Consider the following 21724-nt stretch of genomic DNA (forward strand, 5'->3'; position numbering starts at 1 on the left):
AAAAAAGCACCAGTAACAAAAGTAAAAAGGGAGAAATGGGACATCAAACTTAAAAACTTTTGTGCATCAAAGGATACAATCAACAGAGTGAAAAGGCAACATACGGAATGGGAGAAAATATTTGAAAATCATATATCTCATAAAGGGTTAATAGCCAGAATATACAGAGAACTCCTACCTCTCAACAAAAAATCAAATAACATGACCAAAAAATAGGTAACGGGCTTAAACAGACATTTCTCTAAAGATGATGTAAAATGGTTAACAAGCATATGAAAATGTGCTCAACATCACTAACCAGCAGTGAAATGTAAATCAAAACCGCAATGAGAGGGCTTCCCTGGTGGCGCAGTGGTTGAGAGTCCGCCTGCCGATGCAGGGAACACGGGTTCATGCCCCAGTCTGGGAAGATCCCACATGCCGCGGAGCGGCTGGGCCCATGAGCCATGGCCGCTGAGCCTGCGCTCCGCAACGGGAGAGGCCGCAGCAGTGAGAGGCCCGCGTACCGCCAAAAAAAAAAAAAAAACCCGCAATGAGATATGAGATTACCTCACACCCATTCGGATGGCTACTACTGAATAAAAACAAAACAGAAAATAACAAGCGTTGGTAACAATGTTGAGAAATTGGAAGCCTTGTGCACTGTTGATGGGATTGTAAAATGGCACAACGGCTATGGAAAACAGTACGATGGTTCCTCAAAGAATTCAAGAGAGAATTACCATATCATCCAGCAATCCCACTTATGCGTATATATCCAAAGGGTTGAAAGTAGCGTCTCAAAGAGATATTTACACACCCATTTTGATAGCAGCACTATCACCATAGCAAAGAGGTGGAAACAATCCAAGTGTCCATCAACAGATGAATGGATAAACAAAATGTGGCCTTTCCATAAAATGAAATATTGTTCAGCCTTCAAAAGAAAGAAAATCCTGTCACAGGCTACAACATGGATCAACCTTGAGGACATGAAATAAGCCAGTAACCAAAGAAAAATATTGTATGATTCCACTTATAGGAGGTATCTAAAGTAGTCAAATTCATAGAAACAGAAAGTAGAATGGTGGTTACCAGGGGCTAGGGGGAGGGGAAAGGGGAGCTGTTTAAAGAGTATAGGCACTCCTGCTCAAATCCTTGCAGTGGCTCCCAATCGAGATCAGAGGAACAGACAAAGTTGTTGTAATGGCCCCCAAGGTCCCCATAGGCTGGCTCTCCACACCTCTCTGGCCCATCTCCTCCCTCTCTCCCCTCAATCACTCTGCGCCAGGCTTCCTGGCAGCCTGTTGTTTCTCCACTCTGCCAGGCCTACTCCTGTCTTTGGGCCTTTGTGCTAGACAGTTCCTCTTTCTGGAATAGTCTTTGCCCAGAAATCTGCCTGGCTAACTCCTTAGCTGCTTTCAAGTCTTTGTTTAAATGTGATCTTAATGAGGTCTACTCTGGCCACCCTATAAAACACTACAACATATGTACCCTGCATATACATATCATATACATATATACATATATATATATATTTAATGTTTTTGTTGCCTTCCCCTGCTAGAGTATAAGCTCCATTGGGGGAGGTATTTTTGTCTGTTTGTAGTTTAGAATAGTACTTTATAAATAACAGTTCCTCAATAAACATTTGCTGAATGTCAACTCAGTCTTCACAAGCAACAGCCCTGTTTCCTCAAGTGAATCTGGGGAATGTTAATTCTGAAGGATGCACCATGAACACACAAAAAAGTCCTGTGGTCAACGGAGCCTCATGTTCCTTTCTTAGAGACTGCCAACAGGAGCGCCTGCTAGTATGTTTTTGAGATACTCTGAAATAACTAACCAATAATGATGGAAATTGTTCCAAAGTAAATGAAAGTTGCAGAAATGGCACAATAGGAGTATAGGAAAGGCTTAGGGAATAGGGACAAATACCTACTTTAGTCCTATAAATAACAGACTACAGTGTACACTCAGCATTTAGGGCTGGCCAGCCTAATGTGCTGACACGGAGAGCCACACAGGCTCTGAACAACAGGCCGGGTCATGAGGATTTAAGTGAGAAGTCATGAGTACCACTGGCTGCACTGATTGCCAGGAAACCATCCATCCCTTCATTCTAAAGCATTGTTGTGCTTGTCACTACCATTGGGCCTAGGAATCAGGCAGCAGAACAAAGAGTGAAGAGTAAGGTAAAAATATGAGTTGAGGGAGCATCCAAGTGGCCTCTGATCTGAATACGAGGTCTAGGATTAAAGGATTAAGGCTGGGCAGCTCCCTGAAGCCTAAGATGGCAGCGGTCTCAGCAACGACACCCACAGTGGGGCTGGGGCACAGGATGGAGAATGTCAGGACACCCAAAGCATATCAGGACACCAAGCATGTCAGGACACCCAAAGGAAATAAAAAAAAAAAAAAAAAACCTCTGAATATCCGAGATAGATAGCATAGAGCTTACTTAAAAACGAAGTACAGTCGGCCCTCCGTACATATAGTTTGCATACAGTACTACGTTTTCCATCAGCAGTAGGTTGAGTCCGCGGATGTGGAGCTCGCAGATAGGAGAGTCTACTGTAAGACTTGTGCTTCCATGGATTTTGATGTCTGCCGCACGTCCTGGAACCAACCCTCCCCGGATACTGAGGGACAACTGTACTTGACTTCTACAAGAACTCCTTAGGCATTCAGCCAAAGCCTAGGGATTTTACAGAGTTCCCTAACTCATAGGAGAACCAAAATAGCAGTCAAGGCAGCAACAACCGAAATATGAGAGGAGATTGAAAAACTAGAAAGTAGACACAGTAATTGAAAAAGCTGACCTCTTTGGGCATAGTTTAGTGTACGGACAAATCCTTGACAAGTCAATGGACTCCAAGACATCACTCTATTGCAGGATGGGTCCTTGACTCATCAGCAAAAACTCAGTAATGGTCACGAACTCCATTTAAGTATGCAGGGACATGTGCGATCCATTTTAGAAACCTCTCCTTCCCCAAAGACTAAAGTTAAAATAAAATGTTAGTTTGTAGAGGGTAAGCTCCGCTGAGCAGAGCTTAATATTTTTTCAACAATTACTTGATGACGGGTTATTTCATATATAATCTTTCCTTCAGTCCTTACCCCAGCCACAAGAGACCGTAATTCTTATTTCCACATTATAGAGGAGGAAGCGGAGACTTGAAGAAGATAATTGATTTGCTCAAAGTCACAAAACTAGTAAAAAGCAGTACTGGTTTTCGGGTCCAGTTTTGCTTTGCTCTAAAGGCTGGGTTCTTTAGATTTTCATTACCTGTTTCTTTTCTACATTTTAGCCTCCAATCCTGCCCACTCAGAAGTTGTGCAAAATCGTATTTATAAATATTGTTCTGTGTATTTTTAGTTAATGGTGTTTTGTTAGCGGGATTTATTTCTGCATTTGCTTATCCGTGACTAATTTCTGCTTTGTATTTCTCATAACTGGTTTCTTTCAGAGGTTGGCATATTATTTTGGATTCTTTTGTCTTTAGACATATCAGCATCTCCCTGACCTAAGTACAGAGGTTAGCAGGCTGAGAGGATTTGTGTTGATTTATCTTTTTTTTTTTTTTTTTGCGGTACGCGGGCCTCTCACTGTTGTGACCTCTCCCGTTGTGGAGCACGGGCTCCAGATGCACAGGCCCAGCGGCCATGGCTCACGGGCCCAGCCTCTCCGCGGCATGTGGGATCCTCCCGGACCGGGGCATGAACTTGTGTCCCCTGCATCGGCAGGCAGACTCTCAACCACTGCGCCACCAGGGAAGCCCTGTGTTGATTTATCCTGAATGACTAAATGATAGTATTCTCAGGGGAAAATGCTATATTATGGAGCAGTAAGAGCTAAATCTGGTAGGTGTTCAGTTATATTAATTTCTTAATTTTCTGAACATGAACAAATATAAAAACGATGTTTAACTGTGACCTCAACTCAGGAAATACGTTAGGCAGGTAGGAGGTAACAGATGCTCCAAACAAATGCAGAATGGTTGAGCTAAAATGTGACGGAATAGGGCACTGATTGCAAAATCTAAATTCCCTGTGGTTTTGTGTGGATGATGCTTAAAGAAACTGCTTAAAAAGCAAGAGTGATACCCATCATGGGTCAGTTCAGACCATTCTCCGGATCAGATCTCAAATGTTAGGTGTGGAGTTAAATGTTCTATGCAGGCAACAGTTTCTGCTGTTTTCCTGAAGGTGGACTCCTAGTATAATAAAAAGATCTCTGTGTAATAAAAAGAACAATGGAATAGCCACGTTTGAATCCTACTTTTGCTGTTTACCAGCTGGATAAGCTAGCTGCAAGTTACCAGAAACTTCGTATTCTTGTGAATAAAAATGGAGAGGGTGATGACATAATAATAAAAGTGATAACACCTGCCTTTTCAACCTCATAGAATCGTTGGGAGGATCAAAGGGGATGATATAAATGAGTGTGCTCTGTGAATACACAATATCATTACACAAATATGTGGTATTATTAGCATGGTATTTTATTTTTACGTGGGTTGTGTCATTGTAGATGGTTTTAATTAGTTTTTGTTGGTGATTATTTTTGATTGAATCATGAGAATTTATCTTCTTGAAGGGTTACACCTTTGTAAACTTTGAGGCTGATTTTAATTCAATTTTGTTGTTTGAGCTTCTTTGGCTGGGTCTGGATTGGCATGAGACTGCTGCTGAATTTTTATCAGTCGACAGTATCATGCTGCCTCCCTGAAATATGCCAGATCCTTTTTCAGGTCTTTTTGTCTGGCCTTTAATTTTAGACCAGTCATCAGGATAAGCACTGGATCTTCTGGATGACTTCACATTCTGAGTATAGCTTCAGAAAGGAGATTAGAAACTTGACCTTGATATCAAGCCTCATTCTACGGCAGACAGAAAACAGGTGAGACGGAGTGCCTGTAGCATCACCCCAAGCCACCTCATTTTTGAACAGTAAATGCAGTGCTTTGTCCACAGGAATGACAGGCCTGTGGGTGTATGAGTGGGCCTCTTGATAAAGAGAGAAATGTTTTGTTTTAGAGGAGGCAACGTGGCATAATGACTGAGTGCCCAGGTTTTGGAATCAGACAGGCATGTTTGATTCAACCTCCCTAAACACAGCCAAGATACCTAAACTCCCCAAACTCCAGGCTTCTCATCTATAAAATAGAGATTATAATAACAACCACGTGGGTTATTGTCACTGGTAAATGAGAGAGCTTTTTAAAAGGTATATCTAACATGTAATAATTATTATTATGAATTGATCTCTGATGGAAACAGAGATAAAGGGGAAGGAAAAGAGAGTGATGAGCCCATGGTACAGCTCTTATACATCTTAGAATCATATCCCATCCTCCAGAAGCCAGCTGAATTAACCTGTAGTGTAACTGGTCCATTCTCTTGATGCTGCATCACCTAATAGTTCTTTGAACACTAATTGTACTACAGTATCAGTAAAACAGAATTATTAAGATTTAAGTTCTGCGATGTTTTGTTTTCAAGATCTAAGCGTAGTTCCTCCATTTTTAAGGGAAAATCTTAGACTAGATGATAATCTGTGTTTTGTTGAGCGGAAGAAAATCCGCGTAGGATTAATCTTCTGTTTTTAAACCTACACCAATGTGAAGACTGGTTTTTGAAGTCTGAAGAGCATAGCTTTGTGGAAAATTATGAGTGGTCTGAGCATTTGCTTTGTAAATACTACCCAAACTGGCCTACTTTTCTTTTCTGGCAGTTCACATTTAAGTGTTGATTTTTTTTCTTTTCTTTTAACAATGCTTTCAAGCTCCTTCTGCCCTCAAAAACCTCATGTAAGCTGTCATTTTGCTCAGGATAAGAGGAACATTGCTTCAATTCTGGTCAGTTTCTAGAACTGTGTGATATTTAATGAGCCTGTCTAGCCTAATTGATCCTCAAGCATATGCCTGTGTGTGTGTGTGTGAGTGTGTGTATATGTGTGTGTGGTGTGAAAAGCAGATTGTCATCTGGTGGTGGTGGCCTCCTATAAAATATCCATGGGGACAGGGAGTGGTGGGGACATGAGTTGAGAAACTCTGGACTGGCCATTTAAAGTTCTGTGCAGCTTTTTGGTGATGAAACTCTTCTAGAAGGCCAGGGTGAGGCCCAGCCTTGGAGGGGAAGTTGTTGTGACTGTCTGACAGGCCTGCAGTTGGATTTGAAGCTGGAGGCCATGTTGATGACAATGTTAGTTCTGCCCCAAAGTTACTGGCCCCCTGTTTGGTCCGATTCTTCACCAACTAATCTGTGGCTCTGTGCCTACTACCAGCTCCCAGGAAACTGCTGATGCAAAGCTTTGGGCTTGGTTACCTGGTGAAGCCTAGAGATTGACACCAACTCAGTTTTCTTTGTTTTTTGTGTTTTCCTGCCCATCTGATTTCCTGCTTTCCTGAAAGCCTTCTTCATCAGCGAGCATACAACAGTTCTTGGAAAGGATCAAGACTTTTATGATTCTCAGAACCTATTAATCAACTGAAAGTTTTCCAAGTGCCAGTGATACACTTGGGTGTCTGAGGACAGAGAAGCCAAGGGGCCAGGTACCTCTTTTTAGAACCGGTTCTGGCAAAAGCTGATAAGAATGCACATAACAGTAGCGCCGTTTCTTACAGGGGTAAAAATTCATAATCCAAAGGGCTGGACATTAATGGTCAGAAGTTAGCAGTCCTAGTGTCTGCGCCTGTGTGACACAGACCATGTCAGATCAGGGTGTAGGAAACTATGTCTTGCCCACAGGCATGTAAGCAGAGAAAGGAGGCTGGGTGCTGGGGTGCTGGCTGGGAGCCTCGGGGTGTCCTTGGGCTTCGAGACCCTGGCAGATTAACCCTTTGCCGCAAGGACTGCGAGGGGGAAGCCTTGCAAGGAAAGCGCAGGAAATCTTAGCCGGCGCGGGGACCGGGAGGGCCGGGGTGCCGACGCTGCGACGGAACCAGAACGGGGTGGGGTCAGGGTGGCTCCCTAGCGCAAGGAGCCCGCCGGGGTGACCGGGATGGAGGTCGTTTCTTGTGGCGGGGAGGGAGGGTGGGGAGCTCGGGCGAAGGAAGAGCAGAGGCTCCTCCCGCCCCCGGGGCCGCGCGCCACCAGGCGCCGGGCTAGGCGGCGGCGCCCTTGTCGTCGCTTTCCCTCTCGGGTCGGCCCGGGCAGGGCGGGCCGGGGGGCGCTCGAGGGCCGGGCTCCGAGTCCCTACTTTTCCTCCCTCCCTTCCTCCCTCCTCCCGGGCAGTCCCGGGCGGCCGGGCCAATGAGCGGCGAGAGGAGGGGAGCGGGAAGCAAGCGCTCTCGGCCGCAGCCCTCCTGCCGCGCCCGCGGCCACTGCGCCAACGCCAAGTTTGCGCGCCGAGAGTTTGCGCTGGGTCGCGTCCTCCGGCTCGCCGCTCGGTCCCCGCGAGCCAGGCGGCCGTGCGGCCCTCGGGACAGCCACCCGCGCGCACTCGGGCGGGAGGACGCCGAGCGGGGTGGCGCGGCCTGGGGCCGGGGCTGCCGCCTCCCGAAGATGCAGGATGGCAGCAGAGCCTCCTCCCAGCCTTTCCTACCGCACCACGGGCTCCACCTGTCTGCACCCGCTCAGCGAGCTCCTGGGCATCCCTCTGGACCAGGTAACGGCGGGCGGGCGGCCCGCGGCTGGGGCGGGAGCGCGGGAACCCTCCCCGAGCCGGAGCGGGCGTGAAGCCTGCGGGGGGGTTGGTGGGGATGTTATCTACCTCCGTCCCCGCCCCCATAGCAGATTTCACTGCTACAAACTAGACAGGTGGAGTTTTGTTTGTTGGTTTTCAATTGATGTTTTTCTCCTGTAAGTGTGAAAAAAAATTGGTATACCTTGCACAGAAGGTTCGAATAAACTTTTTTGTTTTGTTTGAAGTTTTGGGTTTCCTCGTTTCCTGTAACCCAGGGCTAAAACATTCTGATAAATGACTCAAGTGTTTCTTTCATCAGTGTAGTCAAGTCTTTATTATTTTTAAGTTAGATGAAACTACTTAGAAACTGAACCTGAGTGATCTATAAGCAAAAGCCTGTAGCTTTTGAATGAGAGACCTGGGTTTTCTACAGTGAGGCTTGTGGAATCGGGGTGACAGTTATTTTGTACCACCTGTGATCAACATCGGCAAGGGAGGAGGGACACAGGATGCTGTGGTTTTCCGAGGGCCTTAGGTTATCCAGTCGGTCTACCCTCGGGGGTCCAGGCTCCCTAGTAGGACAGGTTAGTGGGAGAAGAGAGGCACTGTTGCAGGTATTTGGACTGTCCAGCAACTGTCTGCTACCATTAAAACTGAAAATGGCAGCAAACAACAGTAATTCCAGGTAAGAAATTTTCCCGAGGGTTGAGGCTATCTTAACCCCTTTTCTTGTCTCTTTAGGTGCTGCAGGCTAGATAGGCCCTGTATTTAGCAGTGAGTCAATAAATATAGTTGACCCGCGAACAACACGGGTTTGAACTGCATGGGCCCACTTATATGTGTGTATTTTTCAATAGAAAATACTACAGTACTGTATCATCCGAGGTTGCTTGAATCCGCAGATTCCGAGGAACCACAGATACAAGGGGCCGACAGTAAATTATAGACAGATTAACCCTTATGTAGTTCAAGGGTCAGCTGTATGTTATTTAAATGGAATTCGGTAAGGCATGCTGGGGGAGGGCCCACTAGTGATCTTTTAAAAAATTCTTTTTTCCTTCAAACAAGAGTATACCTGTGGCTCTTTCCACTCACATTCCCTCAGCAACGAGGAAGTGAGACCTAGATGTTTCCCTTATTCAGATGCTGTTTACTGAGCCACCCTTCCACCTGGCTCCCTCTGAGGATCTGATTCAGAACTCCACCTGATCTGACTGTCGGCCATCAATTGTAAAATCCAGATGGTCAGGAAATTGGGAGAGGTATCAGCTGCTAATGCCTGTTCTTGTAGTGAGAGTGTAGTGACTGCCAGGGACCTGCAAAGGCAGAAATAATAGCAAATTCTTTAGCCCTGAAATGAAACATAACTCAGAGCTGAATTTCCTTCAGGGGACTTTGTTGGTACGTACCCCTCTACTATCCATCACAATTTATTTTAATTGCATTTTCCATTTTCAGCAGTTCAGCACAGCTAGAGAGAAGAGGAATCCAGGGAGGTTTTTTGTATGGAAAGAGTTAGATTGTTAATGAATCCCAGAGATTGACGACTGAGAGGTGCCTAGGATGATGTTATTAAGTGCTTTGTAACCGCATCCACCCTCATCCTCCATCTCCTGGATTTCTGGCAAAGGAATTCTGGTTTTAATTTATAAAAAAGAACAAGAGAGCCTGTGGGATGTTTAAGGCTGGAAGGGAGGGATTTCTGGGATGAACTGAAGGAAAAATGTGGGCGATAGGCAAGGAAGGAGCACCTGTGATCTCTTAGATCTTAGGAAACCCCACTGCCCTCCAGCAGGGTCAAATCTAAGTGACTCTCTGTGGAAGAAGCACTTAAAGGGCAATGCCCCAGCTGGCTCATTTCAGGCCGAGGGAGAATCCCAAACCATAAATAATGTGGTTTGAGGCTAAACTGTGGCTTGAGAGTTTGGAAGCTTGATGTGTTTTTCTCCCTCGCACTTTCAGGGGCTTTTTGGTTGTTAGACTGACTTGGGGGTAATTTGTGCTCTGCCAGGAAACTTCCTTTATGACTGCTCGCTGGTATTCTACCCTCCTGGAGCCTCAGTGTCTTCACGTGTAAAATGGGAGACGACACAAAGACCTACCTTTTGGAGCCGAGACATTTTATATAGATATAAAATGCCCTACAGTCCTTGTATCAGACAGGGTCCTGGCAGGAAACAATTCAACTCAATGGATAGCAATGAAGAAACTTTGATGAACTACTTAGAGAGGTGTGGGTGGCATTAAGGGAACCAATAGAGGATGTTCAGGTACCAAGACCTGGGCAAGGGAAAGGGGAGAAAGTCCTCTTGCCAGGATACAGGGCGGAAGTAGAGAGAGAACCTCAGCCCTTGTGCTCCCCGTCCCCTGGCCCTTCCATCTCTTGCAGTGGCCCCCAGTGCGTGGCTGGCCTGGGGCACCTGGGCGATGTGGTCTGCAGGGGCTCCCCCTGGGGCACAAACTTGGGAAGAGAAAAGTGGAGCCAGATCTGGAGGACAGTCCTAGGATAAGAGCCCAGTCCTTGATACATGTTTGCTCCTGGCCCATTAAAGAGTGACTTTTTATTGGCCTCCAATTTGCTAACAATGATAAAACATATACCTCAAGTTGCCCGAGTGGTTCTTCATATGCCACTTAAAGATAGTGAATCCTTTTCTTAATGTCTTAACATTTCACACGTATATTTGTAATTTCTGTATTGATTGCACTTGTGAGAATGTCTTTGGCTTCTGGGTCTCCCTGTGTCAAGTTGTTTATTATTTGCAAAACCTGAAATATCTGTTGAACATTCTACTATGTGAGTGAAGAACTCTTTTTAAAAATATTTTTACTGGAGTACAGTTGATTGAAATGTTATGTTAGTTTCAGGTGTACAGCAAAGTGAATCAGTTATACATATACATATATCTACTCGTTCTTAGATTATTTTCCCATATAGGTTATTACAGAGTATTGAGTAGAGTTCCCTGTGCTATACAGTAGGTCCTTATTAGTTATCTATTTTATAAATAGTAGTGTGTATATGTCAGTCCCAGTCTCCCAATTTATCCCTCCCCCAACCCTTTCCCCCTGGTAACCATGTTTGTTTTCTGTATCTGTGACTCTGTCTTGTAAATAAATTCATTTGTACCATTTTTTTTTTAGATTCCACATATAAGCGATATCATACGATATTTGTCTTTGTCTGACTTACTTCACTCAGTATGACAATCTCTAGGTCTATTCATGTTGCTGCAGATGGCATTATTTCATTTTTTTTTATGGCTGAGTAACATTCAATTGTATACATGTACCACCTCTTCTTTATCCATTCATCTGTCGACGTACATTGAGGTTGCTTCCATGTCCTGGCTATTGTAAATAGTGCTGCAGTGAACATTGGGGTTGCATGTATCTTTTCAAATTATGGTTTTCTCTGGATATATACTCAGGAGTGGGATTGCTGGATCATATATATGGTAGCTCTAGTTTTAGTTTTTTAAGGAACCTCCATACTGTTCTCCATAGTGGCTGTCTTTAATTATTTTTCATCTGATTCTTCCATTTATCTGTTCTGTTAGCTTATGGGGGGGAGCCTGTGTGCAATTGTGGCCATACTCAGGAAAAGTCTATGATTTTAGTTTCCAGGGACTTTTACTAGCCTGGTCTCCTCCTAAAGATGTTAAATGCAAAATCATCTTATTAAATTAGAGACTAGAGCACAGCAGTTCAAATCCAGAGTATAGGAAATGGATGACTTAGGGGCCTTCACAGGTGCCTCACAGATGAGTTTGGTGAAAACTGTGTTTCTAGAATGAGTTTCTTTCGAGCAGATGTGGAGCTCGGGCAAAGAACTGAGGATGACTGTTTTGTTTGATTTTTTTGTTTAAATCATCTGCTCATGCCCTCTCCACTCTGTTTTGGTCGTGGGGTATGGAATGATCTGTCTTTAAACTATCCTAGCCTTCGAAGTTTGCAAAGTCGACTCAGCTACCAGGATAGACACGGTAATACTGACATTCCTAATTTGTGTGGTACACGGTCATATCCTAGGAGCTGTGCAAGAGGAGAAACTCCTGGCTTTAAGGAATTTGCAGTTTGGTGGTGGGGAACTCTGAGTGCCAGGAAATGATTTTTGAGATTAAAGCAGTCCAGGTTTAGGCCTATTTATGTAAGCTTGTGTTACAGTTTAAAAGGCAGGATCAGTGAAGACCAGCTCTGAAGGCCTGACCCTCTCGACTCACGGTGATATCAGCGGTGGGTTTCGATGATTCCACCGGGGCCTCTGACCACAGTTTCTGTACCTGCCTGGAGCTTTCAGTCACCTGGTTGGTTCTTTCGCCTGTTCTTGGAAAGCCCAACCCTCAATTTTCTCTTCTTATCTAAATCTTGCCCTTGGTTAAAAGCTCAGCTCACATTCCACAGTCATTATTAAATCTATTAAATATTTATTTAACACTAGTAGTACCAGGGACTTGGTCAGGTCTTAGGAATATAGGGATTAAAAAAAATCAAGGTTTCTATCCTTGAAGCGTTTATACGCCCATGGAGGAGACAAAAGACCTATGGACGTGCTGTGTCCCCACAGACCTATGTAGGTACTAACAGAGGTTTGTAGGTGGTACCTTAGTGGAACGGAGAAGGGAAAGCCACAGGACACCTTGGACTCTTGTGGAATTTACTGTTACCTTCGACACGGTTTATATTTGACACTTGACACAAAATGTTACCTTATTTTGTTAGGTATCCTGCCTGGTTTATAATACTGAGTTTCAAACTAATTTAAAGTCTCCTTGAAGTCTAGGTTTTATCTATCCTGGTATTCCAAGCAAGTAGTAGCGTGCTCAACAAATGCTTACCATTAGTAGCAATATATGCCAATGCTAATGATATGCATTATCAGACTTGGATACAGAATCTTGTTTTTTTTTGGTTTTTTTTTTGTGGAACACGGGCCTCTCACTGTTGTGGCCTCTCCCGTTGCGGAGCACAGGCTCCGGACGCGCAGGCTCAGCGGCCATGGCTCACGGGCCCAGCCTCTCCGCGGCATGTGGGATCTTCCCAGACCGGGGCACGAACCCGTGTCCCCTGCATCGGCAGGCGGACTCTCAACCACTGCGCCACCAGGGAAGCCCCAGAATCTTGTTTTTAAAGTGGAGAGAGATGGATCTTTGTGGGAGGGGTGGGGAGGGTCCTCTACAGAACATTCCCCCTGTTGGCGCTGCCTCCAGGCTGTACTCTTGGGTTTCTGACTTGAACAATCTACTCTCCACCCTGGGGCTTTCCAGCTGACCCCGCTGGCTCAGGATGCATATGGCAGGTCACAGAATGTCCATCCTGCAGAGAGCCACTTCATTAATTTTTTTGGCCTCAGTAGTTCCTACCGGGCTAGGTCTCCTCTCCCCACTTAATTTCCCTTTCACTGTCTGATAGTGAAATCATTGGCTTATGGGAGGAGCATCATGTGGTTAGACTACAAACAGCAAATACTGAGTTTCTGCCGTGTTCCAGGAATTCCTGGGACTGGGTGAGGCTGTTATCATTCAAACTTGAATAAAATAGGGTCCATCCTCGAAAAACTCATTGTTGGGTGGGGTGGGGACACAGAAGCCAACCAGTGTTGCTCCTGTGTGGTGCCTGGACCAGCAGCATCAGCCTTGAAACTTGTTAGAAATGTTATTCTCTGCCTGGCACCCTGTCTGCTGCTCTGGGGGCAGACCCAGCCAGCGGGGGATTTAATGAGCCCTCTAGGTGGTGCTGGGATGCCCAAAAGTTTGAGAACCACTGCTGTATACAGGTAATTGGGATACAAATTAATTAAGCGCAGTGGAGGGGGTGAGGTGTGGTTGTCAGAGAACATCTCACAGGTGGGGAGGACCACGAATTGGGTCTTGAAGGCCGAAGTGGTATTTGTCAGGCAAAGTGGGTAGAAAGAACAGCACATACAGAGATGGGGAGGTGTGAAACTGTGCACTTCGTTCAAGGAACTGAGTCCACTGAAGTGGCTGGTGAGGCTGCCCTTGTGAAGATTTTGGGACTCTAGGTTGGGGAGGGAGGCAGGGGTCACATCATGAGGAGGCTGGGAGGCTCTGGTGAGGTGTTTGTACTTCGTCCTGCAGACCAGGGGGAAGCAAACTGTTTCTATAAAGGGCCAGACAGTAAATATTTTCGGCTTTGCAGGCAGTACGGTCTTTGTTGCGACGACTCAGCTGTGCCATTGTGCCGTGAGACCTGCCATAGACAATATGCAAATCGTTGGGCCTGGCTGTGTTCTCATGAAACTTTATTTATGGACTGAATTTGAATTTTATGTAATTTGCACATGTTGTGAAATTTTCTTCTTTTGATTTTTTCTCCCAACCCTTTAGAGATGTAAAAACACATAGTTAACATGCAGGCCACACAAAACAGGCAGGGACTGGATTTGGCCTGGGGACTGGAGTTTGAGACCCCTGTTCTAGACTAATTTTCCTCACATTTGGTGGATGGACCATCATCAGTATCTATTGCCAACTATGCTTCTGGGATTTGACTCAGACCTAGTGAATCCAAATACATATCCGAGTGACAGGGCTGCCCAGGTGATTCTTGTGCTACCTGAAGTTTAGAGGCATTACTACCATCAAAGGGAAGGCATTGAAGGGTTTAAGATGTGAAAGGATTTTCATTTTGTGAAGTGGGGCAGGAGGTCATGGCTGAAGGATGCAGGGCTGGAGCAGGGGTTTTTGACAATGAGTGGATGTTTAGAGTAGTCCTAATGGGGGAACAGAGAAGGAGCGGCCTGGGGTCAACTGAATGGGTTGCTGAGTATAATCAATGCACTGAAAATAAAAAATTACAGGATTTGTGCCAATATGTGGTTTTTGTCTTTCAGCAGCTCCTTGTAGGAGCAAAAGTGAAATAAATAGCTGGACGTTTGCAGGGAAGGTTGTTGGAACGTTAAGAAGTAAGGGTGTTGAAAGATGCTGACAAGTAGTTGGAGGTGATGGCAGTGAAAAGGGAACATTTGGAGATTGGAGGGACTTTGAGGGGCGGGTGCAGGGGAAGTGAGAGAGCCGGGGGCCAGGATATTTAAGCTGAAGATTCCTAGTGAAGCTTCCCTGGGCAAAGATGAAAGTCAAGGTGTGGCCATGGGAGAAGGGGTGAAAGCCGATTCAGTTTAGCAAGCCAAGGAACTGGGGGATTTGATTGATCGCCCTCCTAAACATTGAAGCTGCCCAGGTGACTGGGGATGTGAGGTGGAGAGAAAGACTCTGGGGTACCTAAACTCTCCAGGAACGTGGAGGTAGATTGGTAGATCCTGACAATGAAGAAGAACCAGAGAGGGTATGACAGGCTCTGCTATCAGGCACTCAGCCAGCCACTCTCCAGGGCGCATCTCATTTAATGTTAGGACCCAGAGTGGGGTCTGGAGGGAGGTACTTCCTGGCTGGAAGGACGGTGCCTCTCAAAGGGCGTTGGAAGAGCTCTCTTAGCCCCTTTATCAAAGGAGGCAGCGGCTGAGCCTGTTGAGCCGGGGGTCAGCCTGCTCTGTTCTTTCAGTCCCACCACCCCCTGTTCCCTCCAACGGACACCATCCTAGGGCCCAGTTCACACTTGGCACCACTTAAACACTTTATTGAATAAATACAGTACCAAACAAAATGCATTCAGATGCTTTCTAAAGAAGTCAATTTTAAAGGTCTTTCCATTCAGATTAATGACAAACCCAGTAAAGGCAGATACGCTACTTTCACATAATTGGCTGATTTTGTACAGCACTTATATCTTTTAGTCCACAAGTATATTCTTAAAAGACAGAAGGATGGTGGAAGAAAAATGGTCCAAAGCAGCAATGGGGGAATCTGGAAAAGCAGTGACTTTCTTCTCTCTCCTTGCCGTTTGTGGTGGTAAAATGGGAAAGCAAACGCCTGGGGGCGGACAGTTCTCCCGCAAGGCTAAGAGAGGGAGGGAGAGAACTGGAAAAGACACCGAGGCTTCCGGAGCAGGGCAGACTGAGGGCTTTGAGGAGGACCTCGGCAGTGGGAGGGAGGTGGTGGGGGGGGAAGATAAATCGCGGAGGCGGAGGAGGAAGTCAGGAGCCCATGACTGCAAGCCTGCATGCCGGGCAGGAGGCTCAGGGATGAGCCTCGGGGTGCTGGGCAGGTAGAGGTGTCCCCTGGAGGCCCAGAGTCCTGGTAAAGGCCGCGGCCAGCGACTGACCCTGAGCCCTGTGGTCTTTCCTGGAGCTGCACACAAAGAGGGTGGGCAGCCTGGGAGCTGGGCAGGGGCAGGGGCAGGGGCAGGGCTCGAACCCAGGACTGCCTCTGCAGACTTGGCTCGTAGTCACTGCCCCGCATCCCAGCCACTGCTTCCCTGGGCGCTGTACCATCAGCGCACTGGATGCGTTCTTCCCTGCGCCTCAGATCCACTGCGTCGTTCACGCCTTCCAGCCTCTGCTCACACTTTTCCCTCTCCGTGACATTCGTCCTCATCCTCATCTCCTTTTTCATCCCCTCCTGTCTGCTCTCTGTAACCCTGGCCTTGCTCTCTCCTCTCCCCTTATAGATCATCCCCCCACCCTCCCCCAGGGCCAAATGGATCCGATTTTATTTTCTTTGTTTCTCCATAGCACTCTCTCCATACTGTATGTGCTTCTTTTTTTGGTGGGGGGGGATTATGTTTATTGACTTTGTATATGCATATCTACTTGTCTGCCTATTGGTTATGTGTGTGTTTCTGTCTTTTTTAAAAAATTGAAATATATAGTTGATTTACAATGCTAGTTTCAGCGGTATAGCAAAGTGATTCAGTTATATGTATATTTTTCAGAGTGTATTCCATTGTAGGTTATTACAATATATTGAATATACAGTACATATATGCCCTGTGCTATACAGTACCTCCTTGTTGCTTACATACTTTATGTATAGTAGTCTGTATCTGTTAATCCCATACTTGTAATTTATCCCTCCCCCCTCCCTTTCCCCATTGGTAACCATGAATTTGTTTTCTATGTCTGTGAGTCTGTTTCTGTTTTGTATATAAATGCATTGGTATTATTTTTTAGGTTCCATATATAAGTGATATCATGTAATATTTGTCTTTGTCTGACTTACTTCACTTAGTAGGATATACGCTAGGTCCATCCATGTTGCTGCAAATGGCAATAGTTCATTCTTTTTTCCCACATGGTGCCTCTTACTTTATGTCTCAGATCTTTATCGTCTTTCTGCCCTGCCTGATTCTGAGAGGCTTCTCTCTGTAGTTGCTTATGGAGTACAGGATGCCAAATATTGTGCTAGAAGCGGGATACAGAGATTAATTAGGATCTCTGCCTTCTAGGAGACAAACCAATATGCACTTGGTAAATTACTTAATTACGTGTAAACTCTTGTAAAGCAATGTGCTCAATGCTCCAGAAAATGTGTACGCATGGGCCTCAGCACTCCTGGGCCTGTCCTGGGGAAGGTGAGGGGAGCTTCCTGGGAGCTGCTGCTTTAGAAGGAGAAGGGGAAAGTGCAGGGGTGAGGCCAGGTGGGACAGGCAGAATATGCCAGGAAGAGGAAGCTGTTTGAGCAAAGGTACTGAGGCTGAGAAAAGATGACCTTTCTTCTTGGGCAGTGAGTGAGGCTGAATCTTAGTCATCTTGGTATGCTTATTAGTATGAAGTAAGAACTAGATAAACTTGGTTCCATTGAAGTGGAATTTTATTCACATAATTTGCATTGGAATGGATGACTAAGTGATGATAAAATTAGGAGCCAGTTCTTTTTGCCAACTGGTTAGGCCTGTTTATTATTTGGACCCTACATTTCAGATTGAATAGGCCTAATTTCTGATTTGAGAGTTAATTAATGGCCCAATTACTGATAGTTAAATGTGAATCTTGGGTTGTTTAAATATAAAATTCTCCATTCCCATTTTCATTCTGTGGAGTTGATAGATAGATGCATTACTTACCATTATAAAGGCAGATATTAATATCATTTTTTTGGACCAGTTGTCTCAAGTTGTGTGTGAACAACGTGTACAATTTTCCTTTTGCAGTTTGAAGTCAAGTCACTTATATATAAAAAGTGCTGTATACCCAAGTAGTCCCAAGTGTTTTTGAAGCACAGCCTCTGAATTACATTTATAAGGAAAAATTTCATGGAAAGATTATATCTAAGGAGATACAATCTGGAAATATCTTTTTGTAGCAGCAACTTGTAAAAAGAATTCAGTCTGTGTAATTTAATAACAGTATTTGGTTGTATGCTTTTCAGAGGCTTTCTATTTTAAGTAAGTCAACCCTTTCAGTAAACAAGACAAAGAGAGAACTTGCTGCAGTCTTGTTAATGACAATTTCTAGTAGTTTTGCCAGGATAGCAGAAGGATAGAGACTAATCAGCGGGAAAAGTAACTTGAAGTAGTTTATTCGGGTTAAAAATGTGCTTTATTAAAAGCCCACTATCCCATAGGGCTTAGAAACGTGGTCATCTGCCACAAGATGAACTCATTAACCGATTTTTCAGTGCGGGGGTGGGGTGGGGGGGGCGATCGCCCCCACCCCCACCCCGCACGCAAAAAATAGGCACTTGGTTAATCATTTACCAACTTCCTTATAATAGTGGGGCTCTGCCTATAACTTTGTTATCAGTGGTTAATCTTTTTTGAAGTATTATTTTGAAAGTCCACGCATAAAAGGGGCTTTAAGTGTTGAGTTAGGATTTCTGGCTGGGGGGATGGTGCTGGGGATTTCACAACCATCGTATTATTACAGATATTCCATTCTCCAGCCTATTTACCAAAACAACAATACAAAGCTCGGGTTTGAAAGCCTCATTTGAAACAGGAGCAGGGGTACATTGGAAAAGTTTTGTTCAGGGAGTTCTAACTTCTTATTTCAAACAAGTAATTAAAAAATGAGTGGTTGTCTCCCCCCCAACCCCATTTTTGTCTCATTCATCATTCCGTACTTCTCATTTGAAACAGTCAGCAGAGGTATACAACACAAGGTTGCTGAGGCCTAGAGGAAGTTGCTAAATTCAAAAGTCATTTTGTGAAATTTCATGAAGTGGTTTAACTGTGAGTGTCACTGCGTTGAGACTTCTTTCCTCCAAAGACTTTTTTTTTATCCCTGGCATCATTTTTTGCTCTGTCTTTTTAAAAATTTAATTCCATTTATTTTAAATATTTATTTATCTGTAATGTTTTGTGTTTGATTAATTTTTTTGGTTTTTATTTTGTATAAATACAGTTTAAAGACTAGGTAGCTTATGTACTTAGTATCAAACCACAAGGTAGAAAAGGGGATGTAATGAAAGGTCAGTCCCTGTGGTGTACGCCCCCCTCACGCCCCCACCCCCAACCCCAGTTTGCAGCTGCTCAGATCCTCTCCCCGCTGGCGGCCAGTGGCATCCTTTCAGAGGTAGGCGAGGCAGCCATGTACACAGAATCTTGTTGTCTTTTCTGACACAAACGAGAGTGTACGGTTCTTCCACTCTTCGCCTTTTTAAAAAAACTTAACAGTGTCTCTTAGGGATTGATTCATATCTGCATCTACAGAGTTCTTGTGACGTTGACTTCCTTTCTGCCTTTTCTGAGAGTTCTGCTTCTCTGCTTACAGGAACGGCCTTGTCCTTTAGCAGACGCTGAAAGACGCTGGTGGGGGTGGGTGATGGGTTTGGGGAGGGGTCTCCCACATTGGCATGGTCCCCAGGAACATGGAGAACATGGGGACCACGTACAGTGGGGCGGGTGGGGCGGCGGGATGAGCACTGAGCTCCGGGCGAGCAGAAGATGGGCTTTGCCTCCAATTTCCCTGGGAGGGAGAGTGTACACTCTGGACTTAGGCATGAGGACATTGAAGATTCCCTTTCCCTTGTGCCCCAGGAATGAAGATGGCGCTGCCTCCCACTGACCCGGTGTCAGCGGAATTTTTGGTCTCTCCGTCTGCTGGAAGTGATGCTCTTTAAGCCCAATGCAGCTCTAAAATTCTGTGATTCCAATGCCTTCAACAGTAGCAAGGAAGGCTTGGTTTTAGATTGTAAAGAAACCCTTCTTGAGGGTAAAGGCCCCCCTCCAAGGCCTTTTCTTTTTCTTTTTACTTTTCAGTGGATGTAGCTAAAAGGATTGTATCTGTATATTTTCCTTTCTTGTTTCTCCCAGTGAAATGTGTGCATTTCCATGCATGTTGGCTGAAGCGAATTGACCTTCAGGGCTCTGGAATCTCTCTTCTTCCACCTCCTCATTAGCGTAAGGTCAGAACGCCTTAGGAATTTGTGTGCTTTCCTCTGGAAAGAAGACGGTGTGAAAAAGAGCTTCTGTTTCTTGTTTACTAGAGATGTTGAGCTGGCTTTCCTCCCTTCTCAATTCCAAAAGAGAATCGCCATTCATCTCCAGACAGTAAGTGTTAACCTGCCTGCAGGTTATTGAACAAAAGGGAAGCAAATCAATTTGTGTATGAAATTCTACTCAGAGAGCTGTTTTCTATACATTGTGGAGGGAAGAACAAAAAGATTTTTCATTTTCTTAATGTGCAGGGTCTGGGGGTGGAGTTTACAAAAAGAGTATAATAAAGGACCATTTTGTAATCTCAGCCTTATCGAGTTAACATTTACCTCAGTTTTATAGTGAGCCTAAGTTGCAAAACTTAAGTTGACTCATGTGTTTATCTTTCTACTGAGGTACTGAGAGCCTTCATAGATATCTTTATCTGATGGCTAGTTTTGTTATCTTAGTTTGAAAGAAGGGCGAGAAAGGAGGCTATAAACTAAAAGTAATCATTTCATCAAGATACCAGATGGGACCCAATTTCACTGTCATAACCAATAATGAATTATGCCTGTGCATCTTAGCTAGTGGAAACTGCAGAGAGAATTAGAAAGACGGTAGTGGGCTGTAAAATGATTCAGAAATGGACCACTTACAAGTTTTTAGGGGAGCTGGAAAACCATCTCTTGTGTGCTTGGCAACCCTCAAATATTTATTAGAGTTATATGTGTTGAGATTTGGTTCTCTGTTGCAAAGTTTTTAGATGATATGGAGAAGTTAGAAACGAGCAGGAAAAATGGTTCTAAGAACAACTGGACTGAAGGTTCCTAAACAAAAAAAGGAAATGAACTTGAATAAAAGAGTTGACAAAAGATGGCAAGAGCCACAGACTGTGGAGCAGCCGTCAATGAGGACCATAAAATGCCGGTTAGGTAACCATAGATGGGGTGTGCCACTGATGCGCCTCATTTCCTGAAGAAGGCCTTGAACTTGATGGCCTCAGAGAAGTCCTTTGTTGTGTCATTTTGTAATTATCCCTCTTTAGCTCGAGTGAAAATACTAAGGGTCTCACCAATATTTCAAGAAGCGACTTGCACCTCATCTAAGGTTTGCCCTTTGCTTCATAATAATAGATCACATTCTATGGTAATTAAAAAACAAAACAAAACTTATTTTGGAATAATTTAAAATTCACAGAAAAACTATACTGATAGTACAAACAGTTTTTATATGTGCCTCCCCCGGTTTTCCTCAATGTTAGGTACACTTGTCAAAAGTAAAACATCAACACTGATAGAAAACCATTAAATAAATTCCAGACTTTTTGAATTTCGCCAATTTTTCCACTAATGTCCTCTTTCTAATCTAGGATTCTGTACCTTACAATTCACCCATTTCAAGTGTACAATTCAGTGTTTTTTTAGTATATTCACCAGGTTGTGTAACCATTGGCATAACCAAGAGAAGTCTCAGGAGACATGACAAGTGAATGCAATGTGGTATCCTGGATGGGATCCTAGAGCAGAAAAAGAGCATTGGGTAGTAAGGAAATCTGAATAAAGTATGGGCTTTAGTTAATACTAGTGTATTGATATTGGTCCACTAACTATGACAGATGAAACCTTTATATGTAAGATGCTAATAATAAAGGAAATAGGTTGTAGGATATATGAGAACTCTCTGTATTATCTTTGCAATTTTTCTGTAAATCTAAAACTGTTCTGAAAAATAAATTTTATTTAAAACATGATGCTTTTTATTTTAAATCAAGGATTATTAGTTGTGCTATGTCTGTGAACATTGGGACCAGCGTGCTTTTAGAGAATTTTCAAGTCAGAAGAACGGAAAGAAAGCGCACAATTACACTGGTATGTGTTTGTGCTTTAGATTCACTTT

General features: G+C 44.4%; 1 protein-coding gene across 2 annotated transcripts in view; it reads left to right on the plus strand.

Moving 5' to 3' along the window:
* The first annotated feature begins 7241 nt into the window (after positions 1-7241).
* The window catches only part of MBOAT1 (membrane bound glycerophospholipid O-acyltransferase 1), a 120677-nt gene continuing 106194 nt past the window's right edge, over positions 7242-21724 (plus strand). Inside the window, exon 1 of one of the 2 annotated variants that reach the window (XM_082637521.1) lies at positions 7242-7594. In XM_082637521.1, coding sequence (XP_082493647.1) covers positions 7499-7594 — 96 coding nt within the window. In that variant the 5' untranslated portion in view covers positions 7242-7498. The remainder of the gene's footprint in view (positions 7595-21724) is intronic. The other variant, XM_082637520.1, reaches the window with a different exon arrangement.

Source organism: Mesoplodon mirus (genome assembly GCF_964341445.2).
Source record: "Mesoplodon mirus genome assembly, chromosome: 12".
Classification (NCBI taxonomy): domain Eukaryota; kingdom Metazoa; phylum Chordata; class Mammalia; order Artiodactyla; family Ziphiidae; genus Mesoplodon; species Mesoplodon mirus.